The 20,652-nt window shown below is 47.1% G+C and overlaps 1 protein-coding gene across 1 annotated transcript in view; it reads right to left on the bottom strand.

The window, feature by feature from the left end:
• LOC138249129 (F-box only protein 36-like) overlaps positions 1-20,652 on the bottom strand; it is a 342,371-nt gene that overhangs the window by 228,350 nt on the left and 93,369 nt on the right. Inside the window, exon 2 of the mRNA XM_069203148.1 lies at positions 18,633-18,741. Coding sequence (XP_069059249.1) covers positions 18,633-18,741 — 109 coding nt within the window. The remainder of the gene's footprint in view (positions 1-18,632; positions 18,742-20,652) is intronic.

Below are 20,652 nucleotides of genomic sequence, written 5' to 3'. Positions count from 1 at the left end.
GACAGACTTCAGACATACCTTCTGGAGGAGATTCTGAGGACTCATTATCCATGCAAGACTCAAAGGTGGCTCCTAGGATCACACCGCAGTCGGTGGAAGACCTGATATGACTCTACATGCCTTCCTGATATTCTATATAACATGCCACTATCCTCTTCTTTCCCCCTCGCTGGCATACAGAAGTACCTATTCTTTCAGACTATTGTTGTTTCACTAGGCTGCTGTCCGGGCCCTCCCCTCATACCTGACCCTAGAGGGTCTATATGCAACACTCCTGCACACTGCTGTGCTGCTATAGCCTTTCTGTTAAGAGATGAAGCTGCATACATTTTGCTTGCACACCCACATATTGTCTCTGTCTAACTCCCAACAGTTCCACAATAGAAATCATGAGTTATCATTTTTCAGCCCTAACAATATTCAACTGTACTTCCCCTGCTGGGAATAGTTGGTTGTTTTTTTTGGCCAGATGTTCATTTTGCCACTGGCTGTGTTATTCATGCTTCATGAGGAGTTGCTCAGTGCATATGAGCCACAATCATCCTCACACTGGCTCCAAGCCTACCTCATACACCCCCAGGTAGGGCTCTTGCCCTTGCGAGGGCACTTATAATCACACACACACACCCTTTATGGTCCAATGAATAATACTGAATCCCAGGGTAAATATACAGTTGTCACCTGGAATGCCCAAGGGATGGGACAGCTAACAAGCGCTACCAAAACTGAGCACCCTTGGGACTGCAGGAAGTGCATCTAACCTTTCTCCGGGAAACTCTCCTGAATGATGTTGAAGTCATAGCACTTCGACGCAAGTGGGTGGACCAAATCATTAGCACATACAACTCCTCCTATGCTTGAGTGGCCTCAAACTGAATCCGTTCAGGGGGCAGTTTCCTCCTGGAGGCCACCAGAATTGACTCAGAAGGCAGATATGCATTGGCCCGGGAAAGCCTAGATGACTTGCCCTTGATGTTGAGATTGATATATGCTAAAAAAACTTTATTAGTGAGCGGAATTATTCCCCACTCATTTTTCACTCTACCACCGGGGGATTCAATATAATCATTTAGTCCACCCAGGAGGTATTTTTAATCGAACTACACTATCCCCTCTGCATGCAGACACTTTGGTTAGGTTCAACACACTAGGGAGACCATATGAGTGACACAGCAAAGCATACATTTAGGAACATCCGCCCCCTGGAACTCAGCATACAGTAGCTGGGTAGTAGCTTAAAACCCTCTCCATTTGGAAGAATGCCAGGAGGAGCCAGATGATAAAGCAGGCTACCCATTGGGTGGGTGAGGGCTTTCATCCTTAAAAAAAAACACATCTTAGTTTTCCTATTTCCAGTACTTATGTCCTATACACTGCATACAGTCAGTTCTGCTGTGGTTTTGTCAATGAGTTAGAAGGCTGAACTGTCTTGTAGAGCCTCCAGTCTCCTTTGTCCTAATATCAATATATGCTAACCAATACAGACCAAATCTACTACTAGTCCTCTTTCTATGGTGCAATCTCACCTTGGGTCGATGCCCCCTGGATTTTTTGGGGGGGAGGGTTTAGTGCCACCTTGGTTGTGGCGTTCATCCTCTCCCACCCTACACTATAGGCCACAGGCAACACTCAGCACTTGCTGAGTGGCTTCACAACTGGTCCCTCGGCAATGTCTGGTGCACATGCAACCCTCATGCAAAGGAATATTCCTTCTATTCTCCAGCTCACTATGTCCATGTATTACTGGATCACCTGTTCTGACCTTTATTCCTCAAGATGCAATTTACTGTGGTGGATTACTTTAGTAAAACTCTCACAGACAATAATCCCTTACAAACCTGCCAGTATGGGAGAGAGTCACTACCCCAGGGGATACCTGGCAGATGCAGCAACTATGGTTAGAGGACCTTGCTTTCTGGGAAACTATACGGGAAATCACAGTGCAGTGCATTTGCGGAAAAAAACAGGCACAGCCACTACCAGGACACCTGTATAGGAGGCATACAAAATGGTTATAAGGGGTCTCACACTACGCACCACAATTGGTGCGCATGCGTCACTAGAAACAGACCTATAGTGAAAGAAAAAGTAGTTGCAGGATCTGAAGAACCAGATCACCGTGGTCCCCAGCCTAGCAACTGTGTAATCTGTACTCACATTGAAAGGCAAACATGCTACACTCCTGGAGCGCCTGCTGTGCTTCGACGCGAGCTCCTATGTGGACCACACCCATGCAGAGGCTCACAGACCAGGTAGGATGTTGGCCTGCTTTACCTGCCCCCTACCCCCATGATTCAGCATGCCTTGTCCATGCATTTAGAGATATCACCAGTACACAAATATTTACACAGCACTTTTGTGCAATACAAAGGTGGCCCAGCATTGCCGAAGGACTAGAAATACCCCATATCACCCCAGAAGTAGCATTAACACTTGACAACTCCATCACTGTCCAGGAGATACGCCAAGCCATTCGGGCTCTAGCCAGTGCAAATCTCATGTTGAAACCTGTTCTGGATGGAATCCTGGTTGAATTTTACATGACATATGAAACCCTACTAGCGCTACAGCTCAAAACCCTATTTGCTGAAGGCTGCACAATTGGGCTGCCTTCCTCCTATGGCGCATAAAGCACTGGTCGCTACCATACCCAAAACAAACTGTGATCACACGGACCTTACTTCTTATTGCCAGTTCTCAATCCTTAAAATGGGTTATAAAATCCTTAGCAAGATACTCATAGATCATGTACTTCCACACTTATCCACCCTGACCAAAACAGATTTGTGCCTTCCCACAATACATCGCTCAATATACGATATCTGTATCGCGCAATGGATAGGGGTGCATGTACATGGCCAGAGATAGCCTGCATCACTATTGTCCTTGAATAAGCATTCAATACACTGAGCTGAATGGGCTTGGTTCAAAGCTGATACACTGGATACAGTTATTATACTCCTCCCAGGGTCAAAACTGGCGCCGTATCTCCGAGGTATATGAAATCTCACAATGCATCAGGCACAGATGCTCACTCTTGCCCTACTGTTTGTGCAGGCAGTCAAACCCTTGGCAATCAGAATCCGAGAGATGGGGAGAGAATGGGGATACCGCTGGAAAAAGTTAGACACACCATGGCCCAGATTATGAAAAGTGGCGCTGAGCATAGTGCAGCGCCACTTTTCATGTGCTCCTTAGCACCCCCCTAATGCCAACATGTGTGCCATATTTAAAATACGGTGCACCATGGCGGCAGTCAGGGAGACTAGCTTCATAATTTTTAACGCTAGGCACCCAGAGGCCCTTTGAATACAGTGGGAGCCTCTTTCTAATGTCTACACCTAGCAGGCTTTAAAAAATGCAGATAAAAATGGCACAAAAGAATCTCATAGATTCATGTGTGCCATTGTTACAGCCCCCCTATCACCGGAACACCTCCCCCTTGCATACATTATGCCTTGGACGGGCATAATGTGGCACAAGGTGTTACAAAGTGGCGCAATGTAAGCATTGTGCCACTTTGTAAACATGATGCAGAGTTTTTGCCCTTCCTACACCACATTGGCGCAAAAAATGATGTTAGTGTGGCATTGGAATGGCGCTAGGCCACCATAAATCTGTGCTCATATCTCTCTATGTAGTTGATATGCTGCTGTTATTGCATTCATCCAGTATGGATTTTATCCCTATAGTGGCTACACTGAACTCCTTTGATGCCCTCTCTGATCTTAGGGTCAACCCTACCAAAACATTTATCTTCCCACTGCACTGTGACAACTCCCCCCTTCCCATGCGTTTGGCACAGATTGGCTACAATGATCCCCATGCTATTTCAAATGCCTTGGAACCAATATGTTCCATGCCACTGAGGACCTACTTGATGCTGCGTCATGTGCCATTAGATCTCAAGTAGACGTCTGGAACACTGTACGGTAATGTGGCGTGCATACCTTTCAATAATGGTAGTTCCCTCCCTGCTTAATGCATCACTTTCCCAATTTGCCGGTTCTGATCCCCGTGAAGATGTTGCTTGATGTAATTTGGAACATGGGACATCGCCGCATTGGTTTATTCAAACTCCTCATGCTTCTGGACCTCGGGGTGTTGGATCATGATACTTCTGGGTGCATTGCTACGCAGCAGAGCTGCAGTGGCCAGCGTACTGGCTAGCAAGCACCATTTGACCGAGACCAATGGACCACATTAAAGAAGGTGCACTACACACTGTGCTGTCCCCACACGGCGGCAAGCACACTGCCATTGTCCCATTACTGAAGGTGGTGCAAATTTGCCTATGTGATGCTTTAAAATATACTAAGGATACACCTGCTTATGCCCCAGCAATGCCATTGCTGGGATTCCCAGTTAGCCCCACAGCGCTCTCCCTTTGAGACCCACTGTGTTGGGAAGAAGCCGAATTTTCCATATTAGGGGGACCCCTTTGATGATGGTCCTTACTGGATTTTCTGCTCCTGAGTGCATGATGCAAGCTCCCACCGTGAAAATGGCAAAACCTTCACTAAGAATGCCCTACACATGCCACACTGCAGACTCCACACTATCGCCAATGGGAGGCGACTGGTGACATGGCAGTACAAAGGCCTCCAAGCCCACATTGGGATGTCTCTGCAGACCGTATGGCGCAACTGGGAAGAAGTAATAAATATAATATTTGATGATAAGGAATGGCCGCTGATTCTGCAATACCCCTTCCGAATTCCACACAATGCTCATCAACTTAATTCAGAGATGCATACTCCATAGAGCATATATAACCCCAAAGGAAGTTGCAGGCTATATTCCCTGAAGCATCCCCATACTGCCCCTGATGCAACTGATGCCACCACACCTGACACATGCTTTGGAGCTGCACACATCTGAATTCCGAAGTTCTTGGCGAAGTTCTCTCCATACATACATGACTGACTGACAGGCCGTTCAAATACTCCCCGTGGGTGGTCCTTCTGCAACGGTCAAACTTACTACCTGGTTCTTAGACCTCACCCTACTGCTGGTGTGTCAGGCAATCACACAGTGCTGGAAATCTACAGCACCCCTCACTATCCTCCTGGTACGCAGATCTCTAACACTAACCCCGCAAAACACTGGCTAATGGCTAGAGGAACTGTGAGGACTTAGGCCCTCATTACAACCCTGGCGGTCGGTGAAAAAGCGGCGGTAACACTGCCAACAGGACGACGGTAAAAAAAAAGAATTATCACCATGGTGGAAACCGGCAACACAGACAGCCACTTTAACACTCCGACCGCCACGGCGGTAGCAACAAACACCACGGCGGTAACCGGCAACAGCCAGGTGGAAGACAATGTACCCCCCACAGTAATATGAGAGGCTAATCCGCCAGCTTTTCCGGGGCGGTACCAACGCCATCAGAAGCATGTCGGAAACAGTACACAGAAGGGACACGACTCACCTCTCGGCACTCAGGGAAGAACCACGACGCCATGGAGCCCGAGCTGCACATTTTTCCAATGCTGGTCTACCTCCTCATTCACCAGGTACACGAACAGTGGCGAAGACGACCACAGTGAGTATCGCACCTGGCACACAAGGGAGGGGGGAGGAAAAAGAGAATGACACACACGCAGCAAACAACACCCTGAACCCCATCCCCACCCCCAACACCATACACACAAACAGATGCAACAACATTACATATACACCCCGTAACCCTCAGGAATAACGCAAGGACAAAAATAATTGATTAAATTGAGTGTAATAGTACAATATTAGATAAATACGTCATTAAAGCAATAAACAGTATGTACAATATATACAAATGGAGGGACAATGCCCACTCCAAAATGTCCGTGGCACACGGGGCCATGACACATAGGCCAAGGCCACACTTGACTCCTGCCTCAATACGGAGAGAACACTGAAGGGGCATCAGGTTGAAAACACACAGGCACCTCAGGGGGATGGGGAATGGGAGGCAGCTCAGCCGGAAGATAGTACAACGCCACTGCTCCTGGAGGGGGCTACATTCCCACTGCTTGGTCCTGGGGAGTGCAAAGCCACAGTCTCTCAAGTAGCTGTTTTGCCCACTGCTTGGTCCTGGGGAGTGCAAAGCCACAGTCTCTCAAGTGGGTGCCGTGCCCACTGCTTGGTCCTGGGGAGTGCAAAGCTACAGTCTCTCAAGTGGGTGCTTTGCCCACTGCTTGGTCCTGGGGAGTGCAATGCCACAGTCTCTCAAGTGGGTGGTTTGCCCACTGCTTGGTCCTGGGGAGTGCAAAGCCAGTCTCTCAAGTGGGCGCTTTGCCCACTGCTTGGTCCTAGGGAATGCAAAGCCACAGCCTCAAGTGGGTGGTTTGCCCACTGCTTGGTCCTGGGGAGTGCAAAGCCACAGTCTCTCTAGTGGGTGGTGTGCCCACTGCTTGGTCTTGGGGAGTGCAAAGCCACAGTCTCTCAAGGGGGTGCTTTGCCCACTGCTTGTTCCTGGGGACTGCAAAGCCACAGTCTTTCTAGTGGATGCTTTCTTCCACTGGTTCTGGAGGGGGCTTTGTGCCCAGTGTGCTTCATCTTGGCAAGGAGGGTGTGAGTGGATGCCTTCTTCCACTGGTTTTGGAGGGGGCTTTGTGCCCAGTGTGCTTCATCCTGGCAAGGAGGGTGTGTGTGGATTCCTTCTTTCACTGATTCTGGAGGGGGCTTTGTGCCCAGTGTACTTCCTCCTGGCATGGAGGGTGTGAGTGGATGCCTTCTTCCACTGGTTCTGGAGGGGGCTTTGTGCCCAGTGTGCTCCATCCTGGCAAGGAGGGGGTGAGTGGATGCCTTTGTCCACTGGTTCTGGAGGGGGCTTTGTGCCCAGTGTGCTTCATCCTGGCAAGGAGGGGGTGAGTGGATGCCTTCTTCCACTGGTTCTGGAGGGGGCTTTGTGCCCAGTGTGCTTCATCTTGGATGGTGCAAGGTCACAGTCTCTCACCTGGGTGCCACACCTACAGGTGTTGCAGGGGCCAGGACGCACAGCAGCCCATGTATTCACAACTACACACTGCTCCCTGGCGGTGATGGCTGCTCAGTGGATGGCAGTTGCGGTGCAGGTGGCGGTGCTGTCATTGGTAGGTGGAGGCTTCAGCCATTCCCCTGCAGCCTCAGATGGCTGCCCACTGTGGCTGCTGCTGCTGGCAGTGGTGCTGGTGGTGGTGCAGGTGGCGGTGCTGGCCGCGGTGCAGGTGGCGGTGCTGTCAGTGGTGGGTGGAGGCTACAGCCCTTCCCCTGCAGTCTCGGATGGCTGCCCACTGGGGCTGCTGGCAGTAGTGCTGGTGGCGGTGCAGGTGGCGGTGCTGGCTGTGGTGTAGGTAGCGGTGCTGGCTGAGGGGCCGGTGGCGGTGCTGGCCGTGGTGCAGGTCGCGGAGCTGTCAGTGGTGGGGGGAGGCTCCAGCCCTTCCCCTGCAGCCTCGGACGGCTAAAGTGCCATGGCTGGTGTTGTTTGCCCCTTCCTGTCCTTGGCAGATGGTGGTGCCTCCTTGCTTCTGCCAGCTGGTATTCCCTTCCTGCCCTTGCTGGCTGGTGGTGCCTCCTTTCCCTTGCTGGCTGGTGTCCCCTTCTTGCCCTTGCTAGGTGGCAGCCCCTTCTTGCCCTTGGCAGGTGGTGCAGGCACACTGGCTGTGGTGACGGGTGCCTCCTTGGACCCTCTCACACCTGCAGTAGCTGCAGAACCTACAGTGGCCGTGGACTGGGTGGCTGAGGTGCTGGGCTGGGTCTGGCCACCCGGGCCCGAAGTGAAGGTTGGGGGTGGAGGGGCAGGGAATAGGTCAAGGGTGGCAAGGAAAAGCTTCTTAGGGACACTGGGGCAGGAAGAGGGTGAAGGTCTGGGAGTGGAGGAAGAGGGAGTGGTTGTAGGAGGTGTCTGTCTGCTGTGTTTGGGTGCAGGTGCATGGGCTGGATGCGGTTGTGAGGTGGATGGCTGTTGGGTGTCTGAAGGCTTGCATTTGTGTACTTTGGGCGGAGGAGTCACAGACATAGTGGGAGAGGACACAGGGGATGTGTGCATGGATGCAGGGTTGGTGACTGCCAGTGAGGGTTCGTGTAGAGATGGGTGTGCTGGTGATGGGGGTAGTGGATGAGGATATAGTGCATGCAGGTGTGAGATGAGACGCTGCTGGGAGGGAGGTGGATGACGAGGAGGAGGGAGACACAGTGGAGGCAGTGGATGTTGGTGTGTCTGCATCTGGATGGTGCTTGTGTGTGTGCCTGTGGGATGAAGTGTGGTGCTTGTGTTTGCCTGAGCCACTTCTGTGTATTGATTTGGGTGAATGCAGGTCTGAAGGTGGGCTTGGGATAGGCTGGGGTTGACGGGACTAGGTAGAGGAAGTTGGAGGGGGGAGGCCGGAGACAGGGACAATGGCTGCCATCAGTGAGTTGGTCAGAGCCTGGAATGCTCTCTGGTTGGCCGCCACGCCAGAGTGAATGCCCTCCATGTATGCATTTGTTTGTTGCAAATGCCCTCCTAGACCCTGGATGGCATTCAGTATGGTTGACTGCCCAACAGAGAGGGATCTCGGGAGGTCAATAGCCTCCTCACTGAGGGCAGCTGGGCTGACTGGGGCAGGGTCTGAGGTGCCTGGGGCGAAGGAGATGCCCACCTTCCTGGGTGAGCGGGCACGGGAAACATGCTTAGGGGCTGCTGAGAGGGCAGGGCTGCTACGGGGGATGGCGGCTGTACCTGTAGTTGGGGTGGGCACAGAGGTGACCGCCACCACCAGGGAGCTTCCATCGGAGGAGGAGTCGCTGTCGGTACTGTCCCCTCCTGTCTCCATAGTGGTGCTCCCCTCGCCCTCTGTCCCACTTTTGCCCTCACCGTCGGTGGATTAGGCCTCCAGGCCCATGTGGGATGCAGCTCCCTCTGTCGCCGGTGACTCTGCTCCTCCGCCAGATGATGCCGATGCACACCAGGATAGGGTGACAAAACAAAAAGGGGGGAAGAGACATAGGATACACTTGGTCAATGCCAGCAACAACACTACCGTTGGCGTACACAACTCACAGGGAACAGCCCTAAGCACTAGGCCATGCACTACCAGTTACAATTACAGTCACCAGGCCATGGGGTACAATGCCTAACGCCATTAGCTGCACACCTGACACCCACAGGACCCCACCCAATAGTAGATGCCCACTAACATAATTGGGGTTGGAGTGCATCTGAGCTTGCCCATCATGGAACCTACTCTGCCATGTTTGCCCTGGCCTAAGGGGACCCACATCCCACATCCCCCACCCAGGTAACACCTCAATGCGCGCAAAGTCATGATTCTGAATCTGTACTCACCCCCTTGTGACTGCTGTGATGCCTTCAAGTGCCCATCCAACTCCGGATAGGCCACCGTTTGGATGCAGAACATCAGGGGGGTCAAGGTATGACGGGCACCCGTTCCTCGTTGGGAGGCCAGCCCCAGCTGGGCCTCTGCCGTCTTCCTTGCCCAACGGCGCTAGTGCCCCCACCATTTGCGGCAGTGGTTGGGGGGACCTGCAAAAAACCCCAGACACTCGAGCCATGGTCGCTTCCAGGCACAGGTCACAGCAGCACTTGCAATTTAGGTCCTCTCCTGTTGAAGGTCAGGTAGCAAGTGAGTGAACAGATAGAAAATGGCGGTCACGTCTTCAGCAGTGTGGACCGTCACCGCCTGCGTACATCACCATTGGCTCCTGGAACCCGTAGGCCCCAATGTTAACCAATGCGGTGTTGCATAGCAGTTGTCGACCGCCGCCCGCAACAGCGCACAACGCCAGCGGAATTACCTAATTTCCACTTGTTCCTCCTCACAGGTCAGGCGGCTGCCATTTCAGGGGGGCAGTGGCCATGGCAACTAACTGCGTCACAGCAGACATAGGCACATCAACGGGCTTACAAGTTCACATACTGTTTCTGTAAAACAAAAATAGCATATTAATCTGAGTATATCTTTGAATATGACCTTCTGCTCACCGTTTTTCACCCTAGAGTTCAACCGCTGAGGATGAATAGGAGATAGAGACATACCCCCATGTACAGACCCCTGGTGGACCTGGCGACAATGGAGGACAGGCACATTATCCTAACCTACAGACTCGATAGGGCCACAATCCAAGAGCTGTGTGCCCAATTAGAGCCGGACCTGATTTCTGCTATACGCCACCCCACAGGTATCCCCCCTCTAGTGCAGGTCCTGTCAGTGCTCCATTTCTTGGCAAGTGGTTCCTTCCAAGCGACAGTGGCCATGGCATCAAGGATGTCACAGCCTATGTTCTCAAACGTGCTGACCAGAGTGTTGTCTACCCTGATGAAACACCTGCGCAGCTACATCGTATTCCCCCAGGTGGAGGATTTGGCCACAGTGAAGGCTGACTTCTATGCAATGGGACATATCCCCTACATCATTTGTGCTATTGATGGTACACATATTCCCTTTGCCCCCCCCCCCCCGGAGAAATAGACAGGTGTTCAGAAATCGAAAGAGCTTTCACTCTCTGAATGTGCAGATGGTGTGTTTGGCGGACCAGTACATCTCCCATGTCAATGCAAAGTATCCTGGCTCTGTGCATGATGCCTTTATCTTGAGGAATAGCAGCATCCCATATGTGATGTGTCAACTCCAGAGGCACAGGTTGTTGCTAATAGGTGAGCCCATGGTTCACACCCAGTTGATGTAGGTATTTGGGTGTGGGGTTGGCCCTAAGGGTGAGTGTCTGGCAAACAGGTATCCCTCGATATTTTCAGGTGACTCTGGTTACCCCAACCTCTCATGGCTACTGAACCCAGTGAGGAATGCCAGGACAAGGGCAGAGGAACGTTACAATGAGGCACATGGGCGAACAAGGAGGATCATTCAGCGCACCTTTGGCCTCCTGAAGGCCAAAGTGCCAGGTGCCTCCATCTGACAGGTGGATCCCTGTACTACTCACCCAAGAAGGTGTGCCAGATCATCGTTGCATGTTGCATGTTGCACAACCTGGCCTTGAGACACCAGGTGCCTTTTCTGCAGGAGGATGAGACTGGAGATGGTCGTGTGGCAGCGATGGAGCCTGTGGACAGTGACAAAGAAGAGGCAGAGGAAGAGGATGTGGACAACAGAACTACTATAATTCAACAGTACTTCCAGTGACACACAGGTAAGACACTGTAACTTCCCCTTCCATTGCAGTTTTGTGTTGGACATTGTACATGGCAGCCTGATTTTCCTATTTCTACGGCCACTTACTGTATCCTTTGCCATCTCTATTTTCAGATATCTGTGCCCCACTCTGGCTCCTGGTGTGTTTACTGCTGCCCACTACAGGTCATACCTTTGTATATGTAACTGTACATTTGATTTGCAATGTTTACATCTTGTTAAACTAATAAATGTTTCAATCAATTGACAGACTCCATACTTTTATTAGGTCCAAGGGTGTTTATTTCTGTGATAATAAGTGTAGGGGGTATTGCAATGGGCTGGGTTGATGGTGGAGGAATGTCCAGGGTAAAGTTCCAGTCTATTTGTATCACAGGTGCATTGTCCAAGGGGGCATCGGAAGTGGAGCAATGGCAGTTGAAGGTGGACACGGTGACAGAGTGGGACATAAGGGTGACATTCAGGGGTGTCTTATTTCCTGGAGGGGGTCTTGGCAATGTTCTCTGGCTTCTGCCTGGATCGCAGGGATCTTTTGCATGGTAGTTCTCCTTCTGCAGGGGGTGGGGTGCTGGTGGCCTATTGTTCCACTGGTGGGGCATCCTGTCCACTAGCGTAAGGGGAGGTGGAGGGCTGTTCATCGGTGTGGCTAGTGTCAGGGGCCCGTTGTTGTGCCACTGCCTCCCTCATGGTGTTGGCCATGTCTGCCAGCACCCCTGCAATGGTGACCAGGGTGGTGTGGATGTCTCTCAGGTGCTCCCTGATCCCCAGGTACTGTCCCTCCTGCAGCCGCTGGGTCTCCTGCAGATTGGCCAGTATCTGGCCCATCTTCTCCTGGGAATGGTGGTATGCTCCCAGGATGTTGGTGAGTGCCTCGTGGAGAGTCAGTTCCCTGGGCCTGTCCTCCCCCTGTTGCACAGCAGTCCTCCCAGCTTCTCTGTTGTCCTGTGCCTCTGTCCCCTGAACTGTGTGCCCACTGCCACTGACCCCAGGTCCCTGCTCGTCCTGTTTTTGTGGGGTTGCCTGGGGTCCCTGTAGTGGTGGACACACTGCTGATTGATGTGTCCTGGGGATAGAGGGATGGGCCCGCTGGGTGGGTGCTGTTGTGGTGTTTTCTGAGGGGGGAGGTTCTGTGGTGGTTTGAGAATGTGGTTGGGTCACTCACTGTCCAGAGGTCCCTGATGGGCCAGGTTGGTAATCGAGATCCAGGCGTGCAGAGCTGCTGTCATCACTGTGGGCCTCTTCTGTGGGGGGACTGGATGTTGCTGGCACCTCCTCTCCTGTGACGTTGTGTGGGGGTCCTGTGGGGATGTAAATGCAGTGTTATTGTTTCATTGTGTGACATCTTGTGCATTTTTATGTTCCCCTCTATGGTTATTATTACCAAGGCAGCTTTGGCTTGTGTTAGTTGTGATTTGGTTGTCTAACTGATTGTCACTAGTTTGCATGCTGTGGTGATGGGTGTCCATGCAGGTCTGTGATGGGGATCCATGCATTGGTGTAGCATGCAGCGCTTGGTATTGGGATGGGTGGCTTGTGATGGTGGGGTGTATGTGAGGTGGTGGAGTGATGGGGGTGAGGGTAGGGGTAGGAGTTTGTGATGGCATGCAGGTAGAGCGGGATAAAGTAGTAAAGATTTGACTTACCAGATACCATTCCTCCTGCTACTCCTGCCAGGCCCTCAGGATGCATGATCACCAAGACATTCTCCTCCCATGTTGTTAGTTGTGGGGGAGGAGGTGGGGGTCCACTGCCAGTCCTCTGTACAGATATCTGGTGTCTTCCTACCACAGAATGCAGCTTCCCCCGTAGGTCGTTCCACCTCTTCCTGATGTCATCCCTTGTTCTGGGGTGCTGTCCCATGGTGTTGACAGTGTCCATAGCTCTCCGCCATAGCTCCATCTTCCTAGCAATTGATGTCTGCTGCACCTGTGATCCGAATAGCTGTGGCTCCACTGGGATGATTTTCTCCACCATGACCCTTAGCTCCTCCTCTGAGAACCTGGGGTGTCTTTGTGGTGCCATGGGTGTAGTGTGAGTGGTGTGTGTGTGAGGGTGTGTGGGGTGATGTGTTGGGGTGTGTGCTGAGAGGTGCCTGGATGGTGTATGGGTGATGGTGTTTTGTGGCTCTGATTCAGTGGGTGCTCCTGGCTAGTCTATCTCTCAGTTGTCAATTTTTGTTGATGTAAAGGGTTGTGGGTAGTGTGTGTGTGTTTTATGTTGGTGTGTGTGTGTGGTGTGTGTATGTGTTTCAAGTGTGTGTAGTTTGAATTGTCCAATGTTGTATTGTTTTGTTAGTGTGTGTGTATTTTGAGCGCAGCGGTATGTATCGCCAATGGTTTACCTCGGTTGAATGTCCGCCGCAGTGATTTGTGGGTCATGATGCTGTGGGCATATTTCTGTTGGCATAACGGTGTGGGTTTTGGTACCGCCATTTTATCACTGACCTTTGGGCTGGCGAACATGTATGTGTGTCTGTATACTGGCCGATTTCTATGTGTGGGTCACAATACGCGCAGCGGTATACGGTAGCGGTATGTTGGCGGCAGTCAGCATGGCGGTAAGCGTCACTTTCCGTCAATGTCATAATGAGGGCCTTAGTGCCTTATTATGAGTTTGGAAGTCTTATGACCACCAAACTTGCGGTAGTGGTCAGACCAACGCACTCCTGGTGGTCCGACTGCCAGATTACAACCCTGGTGGTTGGACCGCCACCACCACTGGCATCACAGATCCCGACGGGGTGGCGGTGGTCAGAATCGTCATCAGCCACAGAAGTGGCCATGGCAGCACTGATCACGAGTCCAGTTTCCACCAGCCTTTCCATGGTGGTTTAACCTCCATGGAAAGGCTGGAAGAAAGTCAGGGCTAAGAGCCACAGAGGGTCCCTGCACTGCCCATGCCCATGCCCATGGGCAGTGCAGGAGCCCCCCTTTTAGCACCCTCAGAATGTGCACTGTCTGTGCCGCAGACAGTCCACATTCCAAAGCTGCTGTTGTGTGATGGCATTGGCCTCTGCTCCTGTAAGGGAGCCGAGGCCAATGCTGTGGCACTGTTTCCGCTGGGCTGACCTGTAGAAACATCATAATACGATGTTTTCATCGGTCAGCCAGGTGGAAACTTCATAATACGACTGGGGGGGGGGGGGAGGCTGCTGGCTTGATGGCAGTCTGATCCCAGCGGCTTCGGCGGACGGCTGGTCCAACCACTAAAGTCATAATGAGGTACTTAAACAGACCCCCTATAGCTCATCTTTAGGACAAGAAAATACAGGCACATAAGTTGTTGAACAGAAATGATAACCTTCCACCTTGATCACTGGTAACCCAGACAAAACACGTACGATGACACCTGACACAGTAAGGCCCCATCCCTTAAACCCCATCTTACCCTGCAACCTTCCACGCAACAACAGAAATACAGAATACAGGCCTATGTAATAACATTCTCACTCTTGTCAAAACAATACTCTTTCAGGCTTAGCGTGCCGCAGAAATTATGCAAAGGTTTAATTACAGAGCATCTCCTGTATAGAGCACCCTACAACACAGGCAACACTCTAAAATTTTTACCTCAATTGTCTGGTTTTCTAGCGAAGTATTTAAGCATAGGATTAGCACAGTGCCATCCATGTTGAGTTAGAAAGGGACAAAGTTTTTTGTCACTTATACAGCAAAGATTATAAGTGTAGGATTAGCACTGTGCTATCCACGCTGAGCTGTAAAATGACAAAAGCCATTTACCACTCCAGGCACAGTATTACAGGTTTGGATTGGTAAAATGCCATGAAAGCCAACCAGGAATGAATCTCCACCCAAAGTTGGGAGCTACCCAGAGTTCTCGTATATATATATATATATATATATCCATCCACCCACCTTTGAGTATCGCTGAATTCCAGCCTCTTCAGTTGCGCGAGTCAACGGCAGGGTAGCGAACCCTTACTAATCCCAGCAATTGCGTTGTCTAAAAAAACACACAAGAGACCTCAGTGTCTAAAGAAACAACGTACCGTGACTCTAATGCACCAGGGTGTTTATTTAACTTCCAAAGCAGCAGAATCCTGACGCGTTTTGGAGCCTCCCCACCATGTTCACAGGTTACAAGTGTACCATGCACATTTAGTGATTAAATATTCACACAATGCCACATTCTCAGCATAAACAAAGACAATGGACTAATACAGCGCTTTAATCTCATGTGTGAAAGTGTTGCCATCTTTGAATGTATTACATTCTTGTTCACTTATTGTTATTTGCTCAGCATTGGAAATAAAACAACATTTTTATTACTTGGTCTAGATGTGGAAAGTTTGTTTACATGCATTCCCCATGATTTCTGTATCATAGCATGTAAACATTTCTTTAGAGCGAGATCAATATAGTTTCTGCAACATACTGAGATATTGTTACAAGTGATGAAGACATGTTTAACAAATAATTTTTTCATTTTCTATAATGAAATTTACAGACAAATACAAGGGACACCGATGGGTACTTGCTTTGCCTCCACCTATGCAGGACTTTTTCTGGGCTGGTGGGAGGAGCAACGACCAAGGTCTCTCATGAGTTTTTTTAGACAATGTGATTGCTGGGATATCTATATATATATAGAGATATATATATATATAGATATATGTAATATATATTTGTTATGGTTTTGTTATTTGTTATGGTTCTCATAGAAAATAAATTTAATTGCAAAGCGTTACTGAGGAACTATTCGATTTTTGTAAATGTATTGTTATATTTTTAAATATATGATAAATTATTACTTTATTCACTAACTGGGATTTAATATGGGGACATGGGGTACACTACTGGTTCCTATTGGTAACAGATACTCAACTGCTGATTTAATCTTCTTTCTAATTTTATGTACCATAAAGTAATTTTGTTTAGTTATTTCAGTTGTTCTATTTTGATGCAAGTATCAATTTCTCTGAGTTCCCTTAACATTATCTTTTCTTCAAAATGTTTCCTTTAAATGTAAGTGTATTGTATTTTCTTAAATCCTTCTTTCCCTAATATTAGTTTTCCATGATGTTGTTTCATTCAATGTGTTTTTTGTTTCCTATTAATTCACATACCTCACATTATCTGATGTGATTTATAGGTAATGTTGCAGGCTACCTTTATCCTGATGGATAGTGGTCTCCTTGTTACCATGCAGACTAGCAGTGGATCAAGGTAGAACTTAAACATAATTAGAGACAAGAGGGATCATTGAGGGAGTTTTAAGGTCTCAGGAATGGGGTAATATATGGCGAGGTTCATCTGGACTAACCGGACTAACTGGAATCTGGTGTTAAGGAAGGATTTTAACCATTAAAGGACAATGCTATCAAAGTCCTCTTCTTGAGAGGAGGGTGTAAAATAGGGGTTGAGGACCAAAAGGTCGGAAGACTGCAGAAAGAGATACAGTAGGATGGGGAAACATAGATTGCAACTTTCAGTGATTTGGAGTACACTGTTGATTACAGGTACCTTCTGGTTGCATTGGAGTCTCAATTTAAAGGGGTGTTCTTGGGGAACGGTGCTATTTTTGATTTACCATGGAGTAGAGTGTTACCTACACTACATACATGAGGCAAAATTACATTTCCAAAAAATTGGCCTGATTAGATCAGAAATATGAAAGCATCAATAAAATAAAGCAGTGAAATGAAGCGGTAACCATATAACTCTCAGGAATATTGGTAGCAGTAAATTATACTGCACAAAAATGGAGTATGTATAGCCACCCACAAGCTCAGTTAGACTTAAACAGTGCCAGACTCAAACAAAAAAATCTCCTACCAAAGATATAGGTTCTTGAACTCACAATAATGACCAAAAAATTATTTTTAACTGCCTCTGACATTCACAAAACAGGTTTAGTCTGCATTATTTTATGCTACTAGCTGCACTGTTTTAACCCATATGTAATTTTATGCTTATGCAACACATCCAAGAGCATTAAATAATATTGCTAGTAAACGAGTGTGGTTGAAGGAACATTATTGTTTTAAAATTAGAAGTATAGGCTTAAGTAATCAGGCATTATATGCTTTGGTATTATCACTACCTACTGTACAGAACAGTTGAGCATTTAAGCTCCACATAACAGAAAAAGATTCTTCCTCATTTTTGATGATTTTAACACCTCATGAGTACGAACCACCCCTTTGGAGCTTGCAGCAATCATGTTGGCTCCATTAGTTCACATTACAACCTGTTTCAAACAATTAGTTCGAATTCGAAGAAAAAAACGTGGTTCTCAAAGGACAATACAATTCAATGATGGTTGCCTGGGAAGGTTTCATTGGAGTACAGGGATTTGGTAAGTTGCTTCCTAAGCATGTAGAAACAAACAATTGCACACAAACGAGCTGTCTGGCACTGGCCAGCAGCCTTTAGGCTTTATCAATGCTTGATTGGAGTTGTTATGGTATTTAATTCAACCTAATTACATGACCCTTCATTAATACTAATGCTAAATGAAATTAGTTTTAATTAATAAAAATAGGTTACCTTATTCTCACACTAACCATACTCAACCTCTGATTCACAGTAATTCAATTTACATGTTTGTTTACAAATACAGACTTTATTCTAACCCCAGTGCTAACCCTAGCACGGTATTTTACTAAAGAGATTTATTTTGTAGTTCATTCTATTTAATTATGTTAATGCTAACCATAACCAAAAGTAGCACTTTTCTAACACTGATCCAAACCTCAAACCCTCTTTTTAAAAACTTTTTTCACATAAAGACATGCTAGCTGTAGCCCCATATGAATCAAACGTAAATCACTGCAAATTATTTTCTGAAAATGTATTTTTTTAAACACAACAAAAACATTAACATCCTTTAGAAGTAATTTTCCTGATGTTCTGTCTGAAAGTATTGTGTAAATAAAGACAAAGTAAGGGTGCTTTCAATTTAACAACAGATAAAATAAATGGTGAACAAAATAAACAGGGTGAAGTTAAGCTCAAATGCCTGGTGAAGGGCATGTGTGAACAATGTGCAATTTTTTGGCTTATGTTCAATGTGTTGTGATGCTGATATAATGTTTATTGGTTCTGCAGTGATGCACTGTGTTGTTGTATTGGTGCCTACATGAGTTATTTTTGCAATTGTAATTTGATGTTGGTTGTAGTCCAATTTCTGATTTACAGAGGGGGGCTTTTTCTCCTATAGGCCCTTTCTGGACTAGTACCAGTCTCGCAGTACCGTTTGATCTGATTGGCCAGTTGCAAACAGTAGTGACCCATACACCCATGCACTTCTGAGCGATGAGGGGAAAGAAGGACCCCTCTCCCACATGCGGAAAATAAGTAAACAAATTAGATGTTTCAATCAAGTAGTGGTTCTGTGGCCAATTTTGTGCTCAACAAATGCTGAACAACATTAATGTAAGCGCCATGTAATAGCACAGCTTCACAAAAAATAGCAACATGATATAACATAATATAACAGCAGAGCACTTCAACATGACATAATAGCTGACACTTTTAATTATGGTTTAATACTTGCTGTGTAAAATGTCTTCTAACAAAAAATCACTATGGGATTTTCTGACTTCTCCAGGGAGTGTCATCCTGTGCTCAGCCCTAACAGAAATCCTCCAAGACCTCAGGATTACCTAGGACAAATGAAGAAAGAGATACGTTTAGCTTGGAATCAAATGATTAGTGTGTCGAAAAGATGCATCTACACCAAAAGTAATCTTGTCAAAAAATAGTCTTATGAAGAAAGTTATGCATGTAAATGGAGTTATTTTACCCTTGATTCAATTACTTCTGGTCAAACAGTAGACCATTTCTTTAGTCCTAATCTCAAAGTCCCACCTTTTGAGTTATTGACACTCTTGCACAATTTAATGGCGATTTTTAATCTCTGGAAGAAGGACATCATTATCACTGCTAAAACACTCCTCAAGTACAATGTGAACTAAAAAAGTGCCTGAAAATCCTATGCATGTTTTCAGGGTGATGAACAGAGCTGAATTACTGACTGTGTCGAAGGTTGCAGAGAGGGCAAGCAGGACCAAAAGGCAGGGTTGCTTCTGTCATTGAGGAATAGGGTGCTGTTGACTACTTGGTGTGTGGCTGCCATCAAAGGTTGACTTGAAAGAGTTCAGGATCTTGGTAAGATGCATGGCTGGATTGAAGGAGGTTCATTTGTTGTTTGGGAGAAGTGGGCTGTTGAAGTGGTAATGAGTTCCATATAGACTGCCATCTTTAACTGATATTCTTAAACATCCAAATCCGTAATTTTAGTAACCCACGATACATATTACTCAAGCCCTTATCAAAATCAAGTAAAAGGTGGAAGTAAATGTAGGGAAAACAACAACAATGATAATTAAACGAGGCAAAAATAAACTGCTTATAATTACAAAATGTAAGGCTGGGTGCATGTTACAAATTTGCATTGAAATGTTAAGCTGCAAAAATCCTAAATTGACTACCACTTTATCGTTAGGGGAAGAATACATAGGAAAATATAGGTTGATGCTTCTTAACTCCACATCTAATGACCTTGTTTTTCAGGTCGACATTTCAACTGTGATAGAGTAAGCCTTCACCCATACAGTGGTGAAGGAAAAGAAAAAGGTAGGGAGAAATATCATCTGTGAGACGATATGCAATAAGAACAGACTTTGTCTAAAAAGTGCCAGTGTCCTCTCTCAATAAAAATGAATGTTCTTTGGAATACTTACTTTAAATATCCTACTGTTATTAATAAGAATTGAAGAACTCTGCAATTTACTACGAAAAAACTGAGAATCTGTATTTGTTATACTAGCCCTGCTTTCATGGAAGATGAAGACACGTTTTCTTCTACTACCATTGCACTATAGCAGTAGGCCAGGCCAAGCTAATGTAAATATTTGTGCCCTGTTGAGTAGCTTCAAGGATAAACCATGATATAAGGGAAAAAGTACCCCTGCTGTATATTAAAAGGATATTGCATGTCACAGAGGAGTTCCATAGCCATACAGAGGAACGAGGCTGTATCTTCAGAACACCGGACTTTAACACACAAGTAAGTTTTGAGTTTTCTGTTACCTTATTGTAGAACATAAGTTTATTTTAAAAACATAAACAACTAAATCCTGATACAAATCATAAAATGTCAAAATTCCTTCCAAGTAAAAAACAAATAATGAAACAATTTAACTTAGGGATAGTATTAAAACAGCAGACTGCTGTCTATAAAATCTCTTCATTAGCACAGGGTACTTTTGGGCTAGGCTTTAGACATTTTGATCTTTATCAGAGGGCAAAGTAAGTAGATTCATGTTAAGCGATTCACTGCTTGCGCCATGTAAACTGCACAGCCTAATGTTGATTTTCCTAAGATGGGCCAAAAACCGTCTAGTAAATAAGTCAGCAACAGTGCAAGGTTAAATTAAATATGACGTTCCTACTTTGCAGTATATACTGTTCAGTGATTAATCATGCATTGATTGACTTCTCAAACCAGTTTTCTGTATGTGTTTAAAATGTTTGTAATGTGAAATATAATCCATATCCCTGTCATAAATATA

This window comes from Pleurodeles waltl, chromosome 8, assembly GCF_031143425.1.
Source record: "Pleurodeles waltl isolate 20211129_DDA chromosome 8, aPleWal1.hap1.20221129, whole genome shotgun sequence".
Taxonomy (NCBI): Eukaryota; Metazoa; Chordata; class Amphibia; order Caudata; family Salamandridae; genus Pleurodeles; species Pleurodeles waltl.
The sequence above is the reverse complement of the archived record's forward strand: the minus strand, read 5'-3'. Positions and strand labels throughout refer to the sequence as shown.